Source organism: Nyctibius grandis, chromosome 4 (genome assembly GCF_013368605.1).
Source record: "Nyctibius grandis isolate bNycGra1 chromosome 4, bNycGra1.pri, whole genome shotgun sequence".
NCBI classification, from domain to species: Eukaryota; Metazoa; Chordata; class Aves; order Nyctibiiformes; family Nyctibiidae; genus Nyctibius; species Nyctibius grandis.
In genome coordinates, this window is record NC_090661.1 from 81,940,811 (window position 1) to 81,963,626 (window position 22,816).

The window sequence follows — 22,816 nt, forward strand, 5'->3', positions numbered from 1 at the left end:
GGAAGAAACAGAACACACCTTTTAGTAATAGAAATTATTATTTTTTTAATATCTACAGGTAGGTTTAAAGCTCCCTTGAAGCTGCTCTTCTGTACCAACCTTGTGTAACTCCTTTGGTGTTAAAATACTCTGTAAATGGGAAATTGGTATCTGCAAAGCTGAGCTTGGGCTACACGATAAAAATCCCAACAGAAGTATACTAGAATTACCACTCAGTTATGAAATTACTAAAAGCTTCAAATTAATTCCTTAAGAGATATCTTAATCCCAATCACAATACTTATAACTGAAAATTCATAATACAGGACATTAGTATGGACATGAGCAGAGAAGTATTCTCTATCTGTACAAGGAACAGGTTAAAACATGGGAATCTTTTTGCTTTCCTTTGAAAAGTTAGGTCTTGACACTGCTCAGGCATGATCTAGAAGCACACCACAGTCAGTGCAGAAAGACTACCATCCCCATGCCATCCCCTCCACTTATATCCTGACAGGCTGCCAACAGATGTGGGCTCTGCAAGGCAATTTCCACATGCATCTGAAGCGGGGCTGCCACAAAAATGCCTGCACGCACAATTTACTCCACACAATTAATGTACAAGATGCACAAGGCCCATCATTGTTGCAATGTATCAGTTCAGTAGCAGATTCTGGACATAATGTACATTCTATAGGACAGTAATCTCAAAAATATTCTACCACAAACTAAGTATTGTTGGATATTTAGCAAGGATTGTCTTGTGCTTTCATACAGATTGTTGTAAGGTTATCAGCAAATTGTACAATATCAATGTTCCAGGCTACAGTCATGTTACACTGCCAGTTCACTCAGAACTTTATTTTTGCAATTAGCACTCCCTGCCCCCCCGCCCAAAAAAAACCCAACCCACCCAGCTTCCCTGCTATCTTAACTCTGAAATAGGAGCTCTATTTCTCTGAAAAACTAAGACTGCAGAAGTCTTAACTTAAACATTGTCACAAGGTAATGGTAGTACTTTCCAAAGTAGACCAAAAAAACCCCAATCAACTGACTCAAGCTGTGTTAGAGAAAAGGGAAATCTCTTTGCAAAACGAAAGTTCAGAAGGGGCAGGAACTTAAAAAATGATCATGTAAGCAAAGTAACACTGAGATTAAACAGCACCTTTTGTCTGTTGACTCTTGTTGATTTTCTTATCATCATTCACTGTGAATAAGGGAAAAAAAAAAAAAAAGACTGAACTTGGAGAACAGAAGATCGTATTGTAAAGGATCAATGAGCTAGACTTCCACCCTTCCCCTGTCCTCCCTCCCGCAAAATACATGGTTTGGAAAAATAAGCAGTGTTTATTTACTAACAATGACATAAAATACATCTTAATATATTTTTATTTCTTTACAAATTAAAAGATGCATTGGAAAAACAGGTGAAGAAAATGAAAGGTTCATTTATGATTTCATTTCCACCCCCACACCCCCCAATATTAATACTAGAAATTAGTATTTATGGAAGTCTGTGGTTGCTGCACCTTATATTCCTGGGAAGTTCTTTTTCCTCTCTGGTTAAAAATCCTCTAGATTTTTTGGTTGGAGGCAGTACGTGGAGTAAAAAGTCGGCCACATTCATACAAAAATGCTGAAGGTTCTGTCAACTACATCTTGAAAGAGTTTCTCCATTACAATTTTCATATTCCCCTTTCTGTGTAGTGATGGGAGGGAAGACAAACTAGCAGCATTAGAAGAAAAATGGAATTATATACATGCTACAGGATATGGAACTAAAACCACAGCCAGATATTTTTCTGATCTTACCAAGGACTTTCCTTTGAAATACCAAGCCCAGATAATATGTTCTCTAATCCATCCACATTCTTCCTTCCACTTTTAGTGCTATTGGTAGCTTAAACTCCTGGGTATTGTGAGAACACTCGTTAAGCGTTCAAGCTAAAATATACAAGCCCCCTTTCAAAAGTGAGTAAATGAAGCCCTTAGAATTCTGAATTTGATTTACACTCACTCTCTTTGCAGGAGTTTTCTCATCCTTGCAGAATGGAGCAGCAGAGTGGCCAAAGTGGATGGATTAATCTGTCTGAGGTATTTTAGTTTAACAAATAGGCTTATAAAAAGGTTTTGTGCAAGCTGATCAGTAGGTAGAATGGGGGTGGGTATAAACACCTAGTAATGAAACTCTTCACTACGGCCCAGATGCTTCCAATAACCGAGATCAGGTACTTGCAATACCTACTACAGTACAGTGTAAATCTTAGTTTTTGTATCCCCTTCCTTGTATTCCAGGGTACAAAGCAGTCTCAAATTTGCATCAGTATAAATCAAATTCCTGTTTGTTTGCTATGATTCACAATAATATGGTTGAAAATGGCCACTTCCTTATCATCCAGTACCTATACAGCCCCACATCACCTTGTTAGAAGTATTTTCTGCTAAGGTTAAGAGGCTTTGGTTCCCACCACCATCTGGATAGACAGGTAAGCTCTGCAGAAGAGGCCATGGAACACGGATTGAGTAGGACATTACAGAGCCGTACAATGAGAAGGAAAGGAGTCACCACACATGCCAACAGGAAGCACCGTCTCTACCCCTATGCTGTTCAGAAGCTGTTGACGGTTGCTCACTGAACTACTACTCCATTACAGATCTGCACAGCAACTTAGATTACAGGGAAGATTGTGGAAAGTAATTCGCCCTGCTGCCTCCTGGCTTACCACTCATTTCCTTTTTCATGGATTTCTGGTTCAGACAGCCACATGATACATTTGTGGTCTGCAAGGTCATGTTTCCCTCTTAAGAGGGGACAAAAAATGTTTGGCTGCTCCAGCTCCCATCACCTGACCTGCTTCTTGTCTTCCCCACCTGCGCATCCTCTTCACACTCTGAGCATGCACACGCGCCCATACAAACACACAGCAACTACCAGAAGTTTTGAAGAGTTATCGCTTTTTCACCCAATATTGAATCATGTACAGTGAACTGAAAAAAACTACATTCATTACGACAGGATTAGCGAGCATGGGGTGGGGGGGTGAGCTCCTGCGAAGCACAGGAAACAATTTAGATACAAGTAAAAGACCTGGTATCAAAGGCCTTTTTTTTTTTTTTTTTAGCCCTCACCAGGAAAATTTTTTATCTCTCATATGGGACTGGGAGAGGTTGAAAGGATTTCTGCTTATGCAACGTGTATTAAAAATTATGGAATTGTACAGATTTCTATGTTGTCCTTTTTGAGGGCGCTGGGCCTTCCGATCAGGTCATTAGTGGAGACCGAAATGTCACTGCTGAGTTCCAGCACCACTCCCTCCTCTAGCTCAGTAGCTGCCGAATCTCCTTGTGCATGTGACACAGGAAGTCCACATATGAAGCCCCCCCACTCAGGCTCTTGTCCTCCACTAGAAAGTGTTTGAACAGCATTTCCATCTTATCTTCTTGCTTCACAATTATTAACTACAAAAAACAAAACAAGAACAAAACCAACAGTGAGGAGTTAGCAGAATTAATGTTCTTAGAAAAAAGATCAAAGCGCTAAATGGCTCAAAAATCCAAAGACAGATAACCAGAATCACAGCATATATGGCTTATGTGATTTGATTTCTGTAACTAAGCAGGGTTAAGTGTCAATCCATTCTAAATAGAAGGAAAATACCAGGTATGTGGTTTGTGCAGCTCTGAAAAAAATTAGTTTTAGAACTATGGTAAGCACAGAACTCCAAAACTAGTAACAAACTTTTTTTTCAGAGCCTTGAAAACTTTAGTTTGAATCACATTTACGAATCAGGAAGAATAAGTTCAGCATTGTGGCATTACCAGGCATCACCTGCTCTGCTAAAACGGAAGGGGATTTAAAGCTACGAATGGGGGACAACATTTTTACCTTCATGTAGCGGGATCTCTGCACTTGAAGCATATCAACAATAGATCGTACTTTCTTGGAAAAGGTGTTTTCCAAGACAGGCAGGGTACTCTGGAATGAAAGATACCCAATCCTCATTAGTCACATGACGTAGAGCAACATTAAACAAAACTCAGCAGTTTTGTCGTATTACATAAGGGTAGAGATATATCTACCCCCACTAACATACAATCTCTTTGACCTCAACTAGGTAAAAGAGAATGCAACATGATATCAGAATTAAAGGTCAATTATTCATTCCATTTACATATGAACTGTTCTCCTCACCGTCAGTGGAAGTGTGGTTTGTCAAACAGAGCTAGGCAAAAGCATGCCCGACATGCCCAGACTAGGGACATTTCCACTAGTTTCACGTACCTGTGCTTCTCTTGTTCCTAGTTTGAAAAATTTAACACTATTTTCTCAGCTCGCTTTCTCATTGTTTTAAGTTTGGGGTGACTATCACAGACACTAGCTCCCGCGCTGCTATCCAGCTCACCAAGGCGTTGCTAATCTGACTGAAGGATGACACTCCAAAGAGGTTCTGGATCAGGCCTTGCTGCACGTTGACTCCCACCCACACAACGATGTTCAACCCATTCTCCAGCAGGTATATGTCACCCTTGGAGAGACGTTCCTCTGAGTTCCGGATTGCTGCTGGTAAGGAATCGCTGTCAACATCTGCTTTGGTCTGTTTTACAGTGATATAAAAAATAAAATAAATCAAAATCAAGGTTATAAAACAAGAACATCTTATGAAGTCCTGAAAATTTCTGCCACTAAGACCTCGGTGGCTTTCTCATTTCTAGGACTCATAAGACTGCAGTAGCTGTGACTGAAGTATCATGTTACTCTTAGTTTTCTCACTGAACATGACACAGAAGCAGATAAGAGACTCCCAGTCAGCAACGAGAACATAAGGCTTCTGTGAAGTTGCTCAGTAGTTCCAATATTGCCTCCTGGAGTAGGAATGTAATTAGTTGTTAGTGTTATTCTAGCAACTATGGTACTGAAAAGTCAGAATAGTATGTGGAGTTGCCCTACAATGATGAAAATTACTACATAAAGTTACAAGAAGCTTTAGGACTTTTAAAAGACTATGAAAAGGTCAAAAGTGTCGTCTTTGCCACTAGTCACATGCTCACAGCTCAGGAAAAAAAATTCCCCAGCAAATTCCCAAGATGCAGTAATGCATCTATCACTGAGTGGAATTAAGTGAAGTATCCCAACAGATGGCAGATCCCAAATCCTTCTCAAATCGCTTTCCTGTGCTAAAATATGAACGCCAGTCCTTACGACAAGTCGAGACAACAGCAAGTTTCAAGTGGTAAGAATATCCTGAATTACTCACCAGGGGCAAAAGCCTGGGATAAAAGAAAACATTTGTTTCTGCCACATCCATGGATGTGACTAACTGACGAATGTAGGCACGGTCATCCGTTGTGACCTCTGGACCAGGCTGAAGAACGTCACTCTTCAATACACAATTCAAGTACACAGGAAGCAGCTTCATGCATTCAGGGAGGATCAGCTACAAGTCACAAGCAGACAAAAGTTGGTCAGCTGTCCTGCTGAATAAGCTTATGTTTGATAAAACACGGCTTGCGTGAATGAACAAAGTGTGGTACAGCTGTGAGTAGTGAAAGCTGATAGTCTAATTATATCAGGGACTTGCAAAAGTAACACAAAACTTTTCCCTGGAGCAGGCAGTTCTTCCTGGGCTCCAGACAGATGTCCAAGAAGCCATTCTCCACTACAGTTTTACTTGCAGTCTTCTCTTTGCAAATTCCTGCTGAGCAAAGCAATTGACTTTTTTTTGAGTAGGTTAAGTAGGAAGAAGCTCTCATCACCTTTTAATATCCAGGCTTGCGATTCAAGTGAAAACATCGGCATTTACCTGGCCAGCAGAAGAGGGACTAGCACAGTTCTTTCGATAGCAAGCTAGGATCTGGGCACACTGGTTGATCAGTGCATCTCGTACAGTCTTTACTGGACTACTCAGAACTCCACGATATGCTGCACAGAAAGAGGAAAGAGATGCACAGCTATCAAGTGATTGCTCATGAACAGTAAAAAACCCAACACTACTTCCACAAAGTAAATCTAAACAACTATTGTTTATGAAAGTCTTTTTTCCCCTCCCCTTCAAACTTGTGGTAAAGAGATTATACATTCCTACTGAAGATCTGAAGAAGCTCAGTTACTCAATTTTATTACGTATTCTTCAACTCTCTCTCTCCCCCATGTACTTTAGAATACACTTAGTCATACTTGAAAGCATGGAGTACTATAAAAACTCCTTTTATAGCCTGGCCATCTTTCCTTAATGGACTGAAAAGAGACTGTTTCTTACATTTTAGTGACGATAAACATACACAACTCTAAATCGCTGCTGCATTTGTAGGCTTTTACAGCAAACCAGAAAGGGTAAATAGGGTACAATGCATAAAGTATGACATTTAACCCAGATCTATGAGCAAAGGTCACCATTTCCTATTCCCAAAGCAAAATTCTGGAACAGTTAAAGAACAAACTAAAACAGTCCAAAAATAAATACAAGGATGAATTCAGACAGCTGTCAATACAAACCTCTATTAAAAAAATTTAGACAAGAATTTGTATGAAGGACAAGCCTACATCCTCTACCTAAGCAACAATACTATCATCACAGCTTTATGCTCTTTCCCATAAATGACTGAAGTATCAGGATTGCCACCTGACACTTGACGCAAAAAGAATAAACAGGTGTCACTGGATGACAGCGGGCATTTTAACAGCAGTTAAAGGTTGCAATTCTTGTTACCATATTTACCCTTACCATATTTAGCCAAGTAATTGATGAGCGTGTCTGTCTCACAGTTTCGATAGAGGTCAGCAAGCTGCGTGCAACAGTTTAAGGAGAGGTTGTGAATGCGGAGTCGTCGCTGTCCTGCGCAACTTGTATATAACAGAGCACACTGTAGAAGACAAAAATGCCAGGATATAGAAAAATGAGGTCCTGCTACAGTAAGAAAGGCAGGGTCTGAATATAATTCATTAAAAACTAGGACTCAGATGCCTAAAGAAATAAGATAATTATGTACGACTTGCACAATAAGCTAAAAGCATATGCTAAGCATCAGGGTCAATGAAAGATAATAAGCAGCAATGTTAGCAGTTTGTATTAAGGGAACTGGTCTTGGAAAATAGATTGCAGTTTGAAGCAGTCTAGGTCACCCTAAGAACAAGTATGCTGAAAGGTTAAGGGTACAGTAAGGGGCAGAAAGAAAGAACAAACATTTCCTTGAAGGAGCATCTAATAGTTCACTTCAGAGTGACCCCATCCTCTTCTGCAACTGGCACTCTCCCCAGTTGAGATTTGGTTCTGCCTTGACACAGTTTTGTTGACAATTCTAAATTGTCAACTCACTTCATTCTCCTAGAAAGCCTCCCCCCTCACCTGAAGGAGTGCACCACTGTCTTCACTCAGTTTGTCATCGTGCTTGAATTCCACTGTGATTGTTTTATCACAGTCCAAACCTGCCATCTCTACATCAGTTGTGTTGCTCATATAGAAAGCTCCAAAAAAGTCAGTTGCTCGAATACCTAAAAAAGAAAAAGACTCCAACATGAACCACAATTTCCAACAGAATAACAAGACAGCCAGGCTTTGGAGCCCTGAAAATCCTGTCATTGGTGACATTAAGTTATCTTGACAGATTTCAGTAGGGATCTTCACTCAGTCTCAACAAAAGTCTTAGAATTTCAAAGCTTTTTGCACAGGCTACTCTCAAGATGTTTTAAATTAGGGAAAAATCTGTTACTTCCCATATGACATGCCTGAAGTGGTCAGTTCATTAAGACTCATTCATTCTAACACCCACCTGTGCTTGTGCGCACTCTCATTACAGCATCAAATCCCACTTCTTTCTGGACATCTCTTCTCAAGTCATTCAGGAACCTATCCTGGTCTGTCTCCAGCTACAACACAAGCAATAATTCAAGTTTCATACTCGCAAAAATCAGAGCTGCTCCATAAACCAATTTAAAAAACAGATACTATCTCCTGCAGTCTTACTCTAAAAATCAGCCATCATACAGGGCTCAGTGCCCTGCTAATTAAATATTGTGCTAAAAGGCAACAGCATCGCTTTTGTTGTTGTTTTTGTTATTAATAGAGATATTTTGTGTAAAGACATAAAGCTCACAAAATCATTTTGGTGAAAATCTTGAAATTTAAGTAGCAATTTATTTCCAAAGAAGTACTTGTTCACTATGGTTCACATTATGAAAAAGAACTCCTACCTAAACAATAATTCTTATTTAGATCAAAAACTAGTCTGAGTCAATGTCACTCTTACCTGGAAATATGCATACTTATAAATGGAGCCTCCCGTCTGGTAAGTTACTACACCTAGTGTCGCCACATCCAAATACTGATTTGGAAACAGGAACAAATCCACACAGCAGCCCTGGGCCACACAGTCCTTTGCCAAGTTGTTATAAAAGCTTGTCTGTGGTTGAAACAAAGTCTAAGGAAGGAAGTCAGAGACGAGATCAGAAGTTTGTGGTAAGAAAAAGAAAGTGAGATCCAGTTTATAATCCCAGTCAATACACTTTTATACTTTAAGTCTCTCTTCAGGGAAGTTAGGATCATCTAAATTCTTCCTGACCCTGCCTTTGAAGAACTGTTGTTATTTCAAAAATTACTACACATCTTGCTTTAATTGTAAGTTCAGCACATTTACTTTAACCCAGCTATGGTATTTTATCCATAAGATAATGGATCTTATGGATAAAGAATCTAGATCTCTCTCTTCTTGTTCTCATACCAGAGCTGTCCTTATGATGTCAAGTCTACACAGCTCTGCTTGAGAACAGAAGATAGAAGTGCAATGTTAAAAGATATTAGCTGGGATGGTTACATTACGTGGTACTCTTGTAATTTTTTTAATGTTGCTTTAATGTTTAAAATGCTATTTAATCCCATAAAGAGTATAATATAGACCTATTATGTAAGCATCACGCAAATCATTATTACCTTCTCTTTATCTGTGTTGATCAGTTTCTTATCATCCCTGTTCTTTAACTTCCCTGGGGCCTCTGCGATGGGCAGAGAGGTGTGGAAAATGAAGAGCTTGCCAGCACACTCAGCTGCCTGCAGGAAAGTGAGTGCAATAGCGCAGGTTAGAAGTGTCCATAAAAATTGTAAGGGTACCTGTGATTCAAGAACAAGCATTCAAGCATCCTCATCACTTCATTATGTCAGGAAGGCTCTCTATCAGACACACAGGCTCAGTGATCACTTGGTTACTTCAGTGGTATCCAACACAGGGACCATAGCTTACTGCTCAGTTACAGAAAAGCAAGTTTCAGTTCTACTGGACTTATGCTAGTTCCATGGCAGGCAGAAAAGGACTGGCTCCAAGGAGGCACAGAGCAGTAAGCAGAACTCAGCTACAAAAGGTTTTGCACAAACGTGTTAGATTGCTTTCTTCTCTGATTTGCAGCTACTGAGTTTGTGGAAAAGGAAGAGAGTCACAGAAATGGCAAAGGATTTTGTAATCTGAGCTTCAATAGATCATTAATTTTATATCAATAACCTATGTCAACACTAGCCAATGTTTAGTAGGTTATTTTCTCTGATACATGCAGTATGTAAACAATCAATTAGTAATTTATATTATTTATTGATTGAACAATTGTCATGAAAACTGAGTTTAAGAGACTTCTAAGGACTTACATGACAAACAGAGCTATATGAAGAGTTTTGGATGGAATCATACAGGCAATCAATTTGATCAGTATATACAAGTTGGAGGTAGATTATGCATGTAATTATCTGGATGAAGTACTGGAATGGAAGAACTTTAGGAAAGGTTTACTTGGTTAGCACATTGTTGTGGGCAACTTCAACAGATTGCATTCTCTCCTTTTATTCAAGATTATACCAGAGCTTCAAGCACAGGGTTAGAAAGACACCATGTTACAGAACTCCTCAATGAGACATGACAGACTTCAGCACTTGGTTTTAATGTTGGAAGGTCTTTTTTTTTTTGCAGGTTCTGTGAATTGTTCAAAGCAAAAGCCAACCAGGTAAATGAGAGTAAGCCACATGTCTTGTACCTTGAGCAAAAAATTATTAAAAAAAAAATTGGGTAGAGAACAGACAGATAGCTACACAGAACCGGAGGGACACGCACGTGAAGAATGAGCTAAGTACTCCCTAGCACATCTACCACAGGGGGACTTACGAAAAACTTTAGAATTGTCATCTTAGTGTGTGTTAGCAGAATATGAACTTCACAGTACTCAGATTGAAAACAATTTGCCATGACAATGCATTTACTGACCTTCAGCGCCTCCAGCCCTGCTTGAATCACAGGTGCAAAAACAGTTTCTGTTTCTCTTGTATCTGCAAACATTTCTGGAATCTGATCCAGCAAACTAGCAAAGAACAAGAAAAAGGAGGAATTCAAGATTCCACTTAATTGGAAAAGCCACACATTTGCGGACGATGACCTATGAGACTGAGGAGGTTTAAACAGAAGTCACTAATATGTCCATAAATTTGAATAATTTTTACAGTATTTGGCATATCATCATTTATCTGTGAAAAAAATGATGCTTTGTCATTCTTCATTGGCTTCTCTCATCCACATCCTCAGTGCTTGCTGTATAGCCTCAACTGATGCCTACTCGAATAGCTCTTCTGTATTCCTGCTCTTTTAATATATTCCAATCTATATCGGTAAGTGAACTCTTAGGAAAAACAAGTGACACTTGGCTTCTGGTTGCTAAGCATCCTGTGTACTATTCAAAGATTAATAGGTTTAATCCACAGTTTTGTATTTATGCTTGTTAATCCACCAGAAAACAGGCTAGAAATTTTCTTTGAAAACATGCAGTGCCAGATCTAGTTCCCAACATGTAATTAGCTACACACATGTAGTTTAATTACAGTTCAAGTATTACGTTAAATAGTTTACCAAAACTTTGCTAATTTCTTTTTCTTTCCTTCTAGATTTTATCTTCTCTATCCCGCTCATTCAATTTTCTCCACAGAATCAAAATTAGACACCACTGTTGTCTCAATTTACAGTTATTTAGGCAGTTGCCTTAAAGACAGTGATTCAGTATTCTTAAAACTTTCACTCTGCATCATTCTAGTTCTTTTTTTTCCCAGAAATGCCCTTCTGCACTAAATCCCCTTATATACCTTCTGCCAAGCTGGACTACAAGCCAAATATACCCTTCCTGCATGAATTTCCCCATCCTCCTTTGCCAGCTTAATCTCAAAAGAGTATAGGAAGATAAAATACATGGAGTGACTTCTAGGTGAATAACATAACAAATAAGCATACAACACTTGAATCTACCAAACAAGAAGTTTAGTACACACAATTTAAATAAATTTCTATTACCTGGCAATAACTGTCCTGGACTCGTTCACATTCACCAGGAAACCATCAAGGAGTGGCACAAACATATCCGCCACATCTGAGACAACCATCATTTGTGGCTGTGCCAGTGAGCTCTTCACGTTATAGAAGTGTAACACTTTGTTGTAGGTGACAAAGCCTACTCGAATGGCTGATTCTTCCATGTTGCCTTCCCTGTAAGAGACATACTTGCCTTGATATCTAAGTAGATAGTGAAATCATTACACACAACCCAACACAATAAGGGATAAGGGAAAAATGAAAGGAAGGAAAATTTATAAAGGTATCCAGAAAGATGTTCTGCTTGGCCTTTTTCTGAAGAAAATCTTGATAGGATTATCAAATAATTTTTTAATTTCTAGTTTTTTTTAAAGGTAAAAAGTTACAGTTTCCCCCATTCTGACTGGCTACAGTAGTATGCAATATACCTACCTGGGCAGGTAATCTAGGAGTGACTTTAATTCTTCACATATTAGCCTCACTAAGCCACTCTTCACAGCATTGTAAGACACATCAATCATGAAAACGAAAGCAGGTGGACTGGGAAACTTGTTGTTCTGTGGAAGACAGGGAAGAAGTCAAATTATGGCCATGTAATGTAGCCCACAGAACAGTTCTGTAACATGGACAAATGAATGCTGGTCAAAACTCTAATAGCTTTCATGTACTTTTCTACTCATGAGCAGTAGTTGTTTCTACAAGAAAAACTTGTTTCAGTCAACAGTTTTCTGAAGTCTATAGGTCACATTGGAAGGAGCACAGAGAACAAAAGCAAACCAGAACAACTTTCAAAAAAGCTGGGAAGATTGCATCTCGTTTGAATTAAAACTGCTTCTTATGCAGTTAGAAGCAAGATAATTGGTTTTTCCCTTAACTCAGATTAAAGCTGAGGCATCAGAAGGTAACCAGTATAAAGTTGCGACATTTAGACATTTTCCCAGCATTTATTTCAGCAGAGATATAAGTTGCTTTAATAAACACCTCGCATATATTTTTCCCATTCCTCAGAAGTTAATTATTATGTAAATCTTTAATTTAAAAGTGAACCAGCTCTGACAAAATGTATTTCCACACTATTCTTGTGTTTTTAAATTTCAAATTCAGCCATAGTGGTTAAGTCCAATACGTAAAGTCTGTCTTAGGCAACAGGTGGCACATAGCAACACTACAGGCTTGGGGAAGAGTGGCTGGAAAGCTGCCCTGCGGAAAAAGACCTGGGGGTGTCGGTCAACAGCAGGCTGAATGAGCCAGCAGTGTGCCCAGGTGGCCAAGAAGGCCAACAGCATCCTGGCTTGTATCAGAAATAGTGTGGTCAGCAGGACTAGGGAACTGATTGTCCCCCTGTACTCAGCACTGGTGATGCTGCACCTTGAATACTGTGTTCAGTTTTGGGCACTTCACTACAAGAAAGACATTGAGGTGCTGGAGCGAGTCCAAAGAAGAGCAATGAAGCTGGTGAAGGGTCTAGAGCACAAGTCTTATGAGCAGTGGCTGGGGAACTGGGATTGTTTAGCCTGGAAAAAAGGAGGCTCAGGAGAGACCTTATCGCCCTCTACAACTACCTGAAAGGAGGTTGTAGAGAGGTGGGTGTCGGTCTCTTCTCCCAGGTAACAAATGATAGGACAAGAGGAAATGGGCTCAAGTTGCGCTGGGGAGGTTTAGATTGGATATCAGGAACAATTTTTTCACTGAAACCGTTGTCAAGCATTGGAACAGGCTGCCCAGGGAAGTGACTGAGTCACCAACCCTGGAGGTATTTAACAGACGGTAGATGTGGTGCTTAGGGACATGGTTTAGTGGGGGACTTGGCAGTGCTAGGTTAATGGTTGGCGTTGATGACCTTAAAGGTCTTTTCCAACCAAAATGATTCTATGATTCTATACTATTGTATTTTCTTGAATCTCTCCTACATTCTCCTTCTGCCCCAAGGACCACAGCAAGAGAGTCCCTCCTGCAGAATTGCTAGGGTAACAGCAGCTATACCTACTTATATAGCTCCAGAAGAGAATGAGAGGCAGCTATAATAAAATTGTGTTATGCCATGTGTGATCAAGACTTCCTCTACTTTGGGAAGTAAGCAGACAAGCTCATTATTTTACATAATGAAGTGGCTTGGATTAATGCTGTTAATTATCTCTGCCAGCTAGAAAGCAGCCCCAGACAATGCATGTCATTCCTACTTTTAGGAAAATAGGCGTTTTGTTTAAAAGCAAAACAAAATATAACACATACTACTGTACCTTGCAATAGTCAACTGTTGCTAGAAATTCATAAGACCCCAGTGATAACTCAGGTCGGTCATAGAAGTCTACTCGCTTTCCAGTATGATCCAAATGCTGGAAGTAGTGAGGTGGCACTAGGAAAGGAAAAAAAAATCATTACGTTCAGTGAAAAATATAACAACCTTGTCTAAGTAGTAACAAATGACTTACAATAGAGTTTGAGGCAAACTCCAGGCTACAACATTACTGATGCAATTCAGGCTTACTAAAAGACTGAGCTCCTTATTTTGCTATATGAGTCAGCTTTTTTCCTTTCCCTCCCATGCTGCACAAGAGTAAAGCCTTCTAGGGACTCTTGGGTGCAGAGACTGCCATAATCCTTTTGTCAGAATAGACAGGGTACTTCTTACAGTGGATTGTAAAGCAGTAAGGAGGAGCAACCAGAAGCATAACCACATGTCTAGCGCCCAGTACTTTTGTGCTGGTACCAGGCATCAGAAAGTAAAATGGAGGTTAAGCTAAGTTTTCGCCTACAAAAGTCAGCTGCAGAAACAAAGAAAGCATTTCCCTTGTGCCCCAAGAACTACCATGACAGAGTCCCTCCTGCAGAATTGCTAGAGTGACAAAATGTATTCCAGCTATAGCTGCCTATATACCTCCAGGGGAGAATAAAATGAGATTATCTGTAGTGATAGTATTCACCACCTTTATTCTAAACATTCAAAGTTTCAACAGTTCAAAAGAAAACAAAGTGATATCATTAAGACTACATATATAAGCACCTATCACTCTTCTCTCCAAGTACACATCCAGTACAAGCTAATTCCTGATTGTTTTTGCAGCAAAACCAGAAATAGTTCTCAAGTATTAGGTACAACTACACTGTATTTTCACAGCATTGCTTTCATCAGCAGTCACCGAGCATCCCTCCCCTTTCTGCCCCTGCTCAGTTGTTACAGGTAAAGACATTCATACAGCTGCTGAGTGAGCAGGGACAGGGAATGCATGCAGGCTGAAAAATCACCAGCCAAAAAAGTTTTTTTTAAAGTTGGCCATTTCTAACCCCTGTCAGCTTTCCATTTTGGTTTGTACAAACAGTTGTACAGCATAACTGAGGTGATAAGAACAGTCCATTAAAAGCCATCAGTGCTACCAAATGAAACACTCAAAACATCACCATAAGGTTTGTTGTACCTTACATTCCACCGTGTCTTCAAAACAAATCTACGGATGTCATGCTATGAGCAGCACCTAGTGACTTGTGCTTAAAAGAAAGCATGTTTTATATTGATTTAGAAGAGCAACTAAGATGATCTGGCATATATTGAATGCTCCTATTCAGCTGTAGCAGATTTAGCTGCTATCTCATCTCTAAGCTGTGTTTAAACAGGCTTTGTGAGAAAAAAAAATCCTAACTCATGCTGCTGACTAGATGTACATCTCAGTCTGTCATAAAAAAACGTAAAGTTGAAAAATGTAAGAAAGTAGAAAAATGTAAGTTTGAAATAAATCATTTTTCAATAAATAATTGCATAGATAATTTTTCAAACCACCATACATTATGCTACAAGTACCTCATGTTAAAAATTTGGTACAATACTACTGCAATGCATAAGCTCCTACTTAATTTGAACATAATTTCAGAACTGAGCACTGAACATGTTCTATAATGAATTTTTTTACAAGACTAAACACACATTAAAGCACAGTATACATTATAAATGATGATAACATGACAAAGATTTATTTGCTGGCATCTTGTTCAAAGATCACTCAAATAGAGCCTAGAGACCAGTTTCCAGAAGAAACCTTACCCTCAGTGACACAGCTGCAGAAACAACACTGGAACCTCCTTCCACCCTCAATGAATTGCATAAAAGGGCACATGTAAGCCTTGCACCTATTACATCGGACAGGACCAGATTCTCCATGGTCTACCAAATAAGGAAGGGTCTGTGGAAACGGGGGGAAAAAAGAAAAGAAAGGTCACATGGTGACAAGAAAGAAGTGACGACACATTGCAGAGCTTAAAACTATCTCACTGTACATGGCATAGGATTTAGCATTTTGGCAGCTGTGGGAGAAAGTACAGCGGGTGGGGGAAGCCTGAACAAGTATTTCATAAATGCTTTTCAACTCAAGCTCTAGCACAGCAGTTCTTTCTGGGCTGCAGTCGTTAATGGGCTATCCCACTTAGACACAAACAAGTACTTCTGCATGGTGCTGCACTACCCTATATAGCAGCCTGCTTGAGGAGTATGAGCACCACACTACACAGCACAGATGTATCCCAAGTGAACACAAAAGACTGAAGCCATGCAAAGAATGGCTGTGATAACTTCATGGGAGTGAGCATACAGTTTACACTTCACCACAGGTTGGATGTTTTAAAATTAACCCTTCACCTTTTATATTTTTCCCTTGCAAAAAGCAAGCTTTTTGACAAAATAGAAGCCAGTCATTGCATTCCATATATTCAAGAACATAGATCTTCCAGACTATCTTAAAAAAATTCATCTGGTAAGACTTATTTTTGAAGTCCACCATGAAATACAGTATATCCGTAAGTTCTGCTCATCTTGACCCCATTGTATAGCAAGTCCTCAAAACTGTTACATAGTGATATCATTTTTGAACTATTACTGATAATATATTCTTTTTGCAGACAAACCAGAATAAGATGCTTGACAGCTTCTACAGCTTCTTAGCCTCAGAACAAGAAAGAAGCACTTTAAAATGATTAAGACAGAACTTGTGCAAGATACAAGCTGCATTCATAGTTCAAAGCACCTTTCATAACTAAGAATCTAGCTCAAAAAAAAGTTTAACTACTTACTTTTAAATTTTCTGACACTAAAGGTGTCCGGTCTTAATTCTCTCAGTCACCCTAAGCCTCTGATTGTGTTTAAGAGACAACATATTCATTGAGCAGGAGTTGAGCAAATGCTCCAGTCACTTTCTTCCTCTTCAGGCCACAGATGTGTTACATCTCTCATTCAACCCCACTAATCATTTATTGACAATACAATGGTTTTGCAGCCAGCGTTTCTCAGCTCCTGTCGCCTAGGCTGACCTCCTCAGAGGAAACAAAATCTCAAGTTTTTTGACTGCCAGGCAATGTTGGTATTGTACTTCCACTCAATAAGCTTTCTTCGTCAGCCTCTCCCCCAGTAACATGCATGCAAACAAACTACAAGGGTGTTGTAAACATTCAATGCTATGCATAAGTTGTCGCTAACCACTTACTCCCAGAACGTACAGAGATAGTTCTTGCTGAAGCCTCAAGCTTTGCTTTCTGAACTGTGTATTAGCAGAGGGCAAAGGTCCTGTATTTGGCACTCAGGTGCTGAATTTTTATATATTCTAGATTTACCCGAATGCTGTATTTTCATGAGACATTTATCCTCTCATTACTGATATGTTAAGCTTTAGCTCTATTTACAGTCTTATTGCTCTGAACAGCTGAGCCTTCATCTGTTGGAAGGGCCCCTCCACAGGGAGTTTGCCCTTGTCATAAAGAACTTCCCAATGCTAGAAGCTGACGGGTCTCCAGGGCAATTTTCCAATCCTAGCCATGTTTTTTCTGGATATCACGAATGTTTGTTCAAAGCATAAACACACCAGGAGACCTAACAACTAATTGTTTGTAAAGCTTCTCTAAAAACATGCAGCTCCACAAGCCTCCAGGTTTCTCAAATAAGACCACATTCTCCTGTTGTGCTCCTTTTAAACTCCAGCCACAATACAGCAATACAGGAATTAATCTCACAATTCAATTTTATCACAAACCAGTTTTCAAAATCCAAATCATAGTTCAGGAACATTAATGAAATGCAACAGGAAAAAAAAAACACCCTTAAAAGCCCAGAGGACATTCCTCAGCAGGTGCTAAAGTTAAGTTTAACAGGGCAGAGAATGCTGCAAACATATGTATGGCAATTTAACAAGCATATCTGTCTTTATGTCACTGCTCCAAGTAGGCTAACACTACACAGTATCCAGAGCATTTGGCATATGTTATAAAATTTCTAGCTCTGTAACATTCTTAAAGCTTTCATGTTCTCAGCAACCAGACAGAGTGGGTAAAAGGCTAGCTAGCCACACAGTACACCTAGAATGAAATAAGTGCAGCACAGAGCAAGGGCAGAAATACAAGTGCAGCTCAGCAGTGCCCAATACTCAGTCTTGTGCTGTCATCCCACACCGTGCTGTGTATGTACATGCACATTAGACAGCTTAATCAGTGCTGCTTGATACATTCTCATCCAATTCCACAACTTGACATCCTAGAAAAGAACTAACATCAGTGAATAGTAACCATTTAACTACTTTAGGCCAAGACAGAAACTGAGATCAACTGGAAGTGTATGCATTTGTGACCATCCTAGTATTTTGGTCATTTTGTCATAGTGCTTGACAGTTACTGGAAAAAAGCTGAAATTATCGTGGTGATCAAAATATTAAATGTTTTGAACACAACATTCTTCTGCCTCTACCACATGCTTGTGGGAGAATCAATGTTTACCTAGTCTTCATTACCTAAACATTCCTTCTCAAGGTATCTGTTAAATGTTGACATCTAACAGCATTCTCCTGATGAGTTCAGAGCGCATACAGTGCATACGTAACTCTGCACACAGTTCTCACCTCCTCTGGGGGTAGAGTAGCCAGTGGCTTTATGACAGCAGCTAGGGGAACTTGGGACTGTTTGGCCATATCTGAGGTGCAAGGAATATTGTAAGATGTGCATCTTATGTAGCGAGGGCTTGCGTTACCTAGAGAACAAAGAAAAAATCCCCACAAATTGCAGTACAAGTTAAGTTTATATTCAAGAATAGAAACATAGATACCTTCAGTTGTGGTGTTAAGCCACAGAGACTAAGAGGTTATCTAAACAATCAATTAATTTCAATCTATGCAAAACCTGAATTCCAAACAAAATGCCTCTTTATGATTAACTACGTATAATAAAAGCCCTTAACTCAAAACAAATGAACTTGACTCCACATCAACTTAAACCTCTAAAAAGGCATTCCTGTTTCACTCATTTGTGGACTGAAACGTACTATAGGCAGAAAACTCAACTCAAACATTTCTACTGTTGGATTTTGTAATTTTGGCTGAAGAGTAAAGCACTTGACTGTAGAATCAGGTTCTAAAGTTTTAAGGGAGCTTTAAATCACCAAGAAAGCATGGGAAATTAAAAGATAAAATATCTTTTCTCTGTGAAGCCCACGGACCAACTGACATCCCACTCGATTTTAAAAAAATACAGTTCCCAGTTCAATTCAAATGATATTGCTAGTAAATTTCAGTTCTTAACTGTTATTGATACAGCTCTACAGAAGAGGCTTCATTTGCTGCTTTCTGATATCCTTGCTAATGCTGGTCCCAGGTACGTGCCTTGGAAAACATTTTTTACTTGCAAAGTCGTTACTAGCTACCAAACAATCAGGAGAATCTAAATTGAGATCAAATCAACACAGGACTTGAAACTAAGCTTCTGTCGGTAAAACACACATCCCCAGCCACTGAAATAATTCCTCAAACTTTTCCTTTAAAGACACAGACAGTTCTATCACTGACTCTTTGGGGTTTGTGTTTTGTTTGTCTGTTTAGGAAAAGAAAAATATTTTACCTTGATCCTTGACCAAGAAATTCGTAGTAACAAGAGGTGGGACCTGCCCTCTCACTCCAGTGACAAATGGTTCTGCGCCACGATTACTTCTGTCATCTTCAATCACTTGAATCTATGATGGAAAACACCACATTAATATCTGGAGGCTTGGTTTCAAAGTAATGTAAAATACAAAATTTGTATCTGTAAGGCAGTGAAAAGGGGACCAGAGGCAAACATTACTGTCTCTAAAAATAAGAATTCTAAAGCAAGTAAGTTTTGTCAAGCAGTCACCTCTCAGTTCGATTTCAAATAGTACTTAGTGACTAACAATAAATTACAAGTTGCAAACAGTATTTTTCCCCAAGTATTTTGAGTAGTAGCATATTTTGTGTTTTAAGGCCTGATCTGAACTCATAAAAGCCAAACAGATCAAGAGAGGAATTTTTGGTAGTATTCCCCTGTGTACTGGTCCTAGCCAAATTAAAATTAGAAGCTTCTGTAAGCCTCAGGCTGGAGTTCTACAGAAAACCTGGCTTTTCCTTTCTGTTTCCACTGTTTTCATAGTGTGCTTTTACTTCTAATCACTGTAACTCTGACCTAAAGATAGATGCTTGCAAGCTCAGGTGGAAGTCTTAATTACTCCATGGAGCTCAAGAGTTTGTGATTTGAATTCTGGGGATGTGGAAGGTGAAGTTTCAGTAGACTTGTCAGTGAATCAAGCTTAAACTTCAAAGCCAGTAAAAATCTTAAATTTCTTAGTACTTCAAATTCTTCATTAATGCAAATATGCTTAAGAAAATGGAAATGCATTAAACAGTTTTGCTTGACTAAAATATCCACTGACCTTTGCATAAGAACAGAAATTTGTAGTTTTACAATTTCGATACTGGTGCCTGAATGAAAGCATTAAAGCTAGCAATCATTCTTCTGATCTTATTTTGCCACCAAACACACATGCCTTTGCTTAGAGTAAATTGTGGAATTCAGAAGTTTGCACAGCAGAACTCCTGACCTCTCACTAAGGATTCCAAGTTGCCAGCAGAAAGCCTCCCATAGCATCAGACAGTGACTACTCTAGGATAAATCTAGTCCCATTTAAAAAGTCCACTGACTGATGTTGGTGATCTCATCACTGGTACCTGTTATATGACCAACTTCGGCTAAACGAGGAAGAAGTGATACGAGGGTAACAGAAAGTCAAATGTGTTTTTTTTCTTCCAATCCAAAAGGTAGCTGCTTTTTTCTTTCTTTAGGTAAGATTCTCTACACATAAACATTAAATTTTCAAATTCAAAATTTAATGGTTATGTATGAGGACAGATAATGAGAGAATGTTTATAGCTCCCCACGCCTCATATTAATGTACTAGAAGATTTATATCAGGAATTAACATCAAAACAAAACAGTTCATCTGCAATTTTAGAACTTCAAAGCATTAGCCCAGTACTGGTATATCAACAAGAACAGTAATCAAATTCTGCTCAAAACTGGCAGAAAACGCAGCTACAAAGGCTCATGCTATGTGTTTGTTAACACAAGACACACATTGTATGGACAATTATATATGGCTTACACTGAAAATGCCAGCTGGAATCTGATGAAGGAGATATTCTAAAGATCAGACAAGGTGAAGGGGAGACATTCTTCATGATCTGCTTCTGAAACAGTCTGCTTTCTATTGCCTCACCATTCATCACAGAACAGAAGATTTTAACAACCTCTTGTGGTGTAATGTTACTCATTTTGATAAGGCAAGCAGAAGACAGCAAGGAAAGGGTAAAGGATTAATGATGGAGGGTTAGTGAGGTGAAATTCAGGTTTCAGGCATGCACAGATGGTCACCAACACACAGACTACAATTGACATATATACAGCACTTACTGGACTAGGAATTGCATCTGGGTCTATTCTGTGCCTGGGTTTCTGCTGAGGTGGCAGCTCATTAAGTTGCTTTTTTTAAAAAAGTAAAAAGTAAGAGTGCCACAAAAAAGAGAAAAGAAAATAAGAAAAAAGAAAAGAGAATAATAAACCAAAAAGTAACAGTGTTACTTCTCTCTACCCAAACCTGTAGCACTGGAATTAGATACATTTGGACATTGGTTCATGCAACAGGAAACATCAGCTTCTGCAGCATACACCGATCCCAAAACCAGCCTTGCCAGGATATTGGGCTTGGGCTCTGAACACATTAACAGAGGTGGGCGGCTCACACTCATTTTGGTTAGAAATTGGGGATTTATGCTTTAAGAACATGCTAAAATGAAGGCAACAAGCCATTTGAGATCTCATTTAGTGAAAGAGAAGAGAAGCAGACAAGCAATTGAAGACTTCTTTATATTCTATGAAAAAAATACAGTCATAAACTTTACATAAACCTGGAGTCTAAGCAGATAATCTTTTTTTGATTAGCAATAACTTCTGAACAGCACCAGTCCAGATCTAAGATGCAACTCAAGACTACATAATTTTTATAGTTTTGAAATAAACTGATTGTAAGCACTGCCCTGGAAAGGTTTCCTCTTATCAAATGACTGTGGCCTTCTGAGACAATAACAGAACAGCATCAGCAGCAGTAGAAGGAACAGCACAGTAGACCAGTGGCAAGAATACTGCCAGCCTTAATATTACTCATCACTGCTAACCATTACACATCGCTGTTTGTCCTTTCTCAGAACATCCATTCTGAAAGATAATCCAAATTTGAGAAGTTGTCCATATTTGACTGAAGTAGTGTCATGACTTAATGACCCAGAAAAAAAACACTAACCAGCTTTTTGCCAGATTATAGGAAAAGGGAAAGGAAAAGCACTACAATAATCTCCTATTAACCATATTTTAAACATGGATCATACAGTTCATAGATTGTCACCTCAAAACCTGACATTAGTTCACCTTGGAAAGTCATTAAGCAAGAATCCAGAAATGGAGAAATAAGCTTAATCAAAGCCCTCAAGGATTCTCAAAATGTAACACAGTACAGAAAAAGACCTGAGGAATTAGAGCATTGATTTGCATATGCAGTGCCTTTCTTCAGTCACCAAGAAAAATACTGCTTCTGGGCTTATCCATAACAAAAGACTGAAGCTGGATATACGAGAGAAAAGTTAGCAGGAAAACAGACTGATGTTCTTTGGAACAAGAAAACTGTTTTCAGCTTTGGTCTTTGTCAGTTCTGCTTTATGTAAAGACACTATGGAAGAGTTCACACTGGTAAGAATAAAGTAAGCTTACAGGGCTAGGAATTGAATCTGGATCCAAGCGTTTTGGTGGAGGTGGTGGTCCAGGCTGACTTCCATAATTTGGTGTTCCTGGATAGGCTCCTCCATAGTTTGGTTGGGGACCCCTCACCTGCCCAAAGGAACCTTACAAGAAAGGGACAGCAAAATCAAACAACGGCTAACACTAGGCGTTTCCTCCTTAGGCACTTCCCACTTTTCCTGTCATCATCAAAAAACAAGAAAAAGAAAGTCACATGCTTTTCAGTTAATTAGGATTAAATATATTTATCACAGTGTTTCAGCTTAGACCTGTACATCTCTATCAACGATCCAATAAATGGATGGATACAGTCCTCCTTAAAACCAAACTTAAGGAAACACAGGTTTTTAGACTAACAAAACTATTTTTAGAATAATATGATTACAATATGCATTAAGATCAAGCACCAGGA

The 22,816-nt window shown here is 39.1% G+C and overlaps 1 protein-coding gene across 3 annotated transcripts in view; it reads right to left on the reverse strand.

Annotated features, from left to right (window-relative positions):
• Positions 1–1,306: 1,306 nt before the first annotated feature.
• SEC24C (SEC24 homolog C, COPII coat complex component) overlaps positions 1,307–22,816 on the reverse strand; it is a 39,195-nt gene continuing 17,685 nt past the window's right edge. For 2 of the 3 annotated variants that reach the window (XM_068398887.1, XM_068398885.1), the window contains 19 exons: positions 22,378–22,508; positions 21,028–21,096; positions 19,165–19,276; positions 18,174–18,301; positions 15,341–15,479; positions 13,545–13,660; positions 11,737–11,861; positions 11,287–11,478; positions 10,216–10,309; positions 8,904–9,020; positions 8,224–8,394; positions 7,747–7,843; positions 7,323–7,468; positions 6,702–6,840; positions 5,781–5,899; positions 5,235–5,414; positions 4,383–4,574; positions 3,866–3,955; positions 1,307–3,438 (listed from right to left, as the gene is read on the reverse strand). In XM_068398887.1, the coding sequence (XP_068254988.1) occupies positions 3,298–3,438; positions 3,866–3,955; positions 4,383–4,574; positions 5,235–5,414; positions 5,781–5,899; positions 6,702–6,840; positions 7,323–7,468; positions 7,747–7,843; positions 8,224–8,394; positions 8,904–9,020; positions 10,216–10,309; positions 11,287–11,478; positions 11,737–11,861; positions 13,545–13,660; positions 15,341–15,479; positions 18,174–18,301; positions 19,165–19,276; positions 21,028–21,096; positions 22,378–22,508 (2,498 nt within the window). In that variant the 3' untranslated portion in view covers positions 1,307–3,297. The remainder of the gene's footprint in view (positions 3,439–3,865; positions 3,956–4,382; positions 4,575–5,234; positions 5,415–5,780; positions 5,900–6,701; positions 6,841–7,322; positions 7,469–7,746; positions 7,844–8,223; positions 8,395–8,903; positions 9,021–10,215; positions 10,310–11,286; positions 11,479–11,736; positions 11,862–13,544; positions 13,661–15,340; positions 15,480–18,173; positions 18,302–19,164; positions 19,277–21,027; positions 21,097–22,377; positions 22,509–22,816) is intronic. The other variant, XM_068398886.1, reaches the window with a different exon arrangement.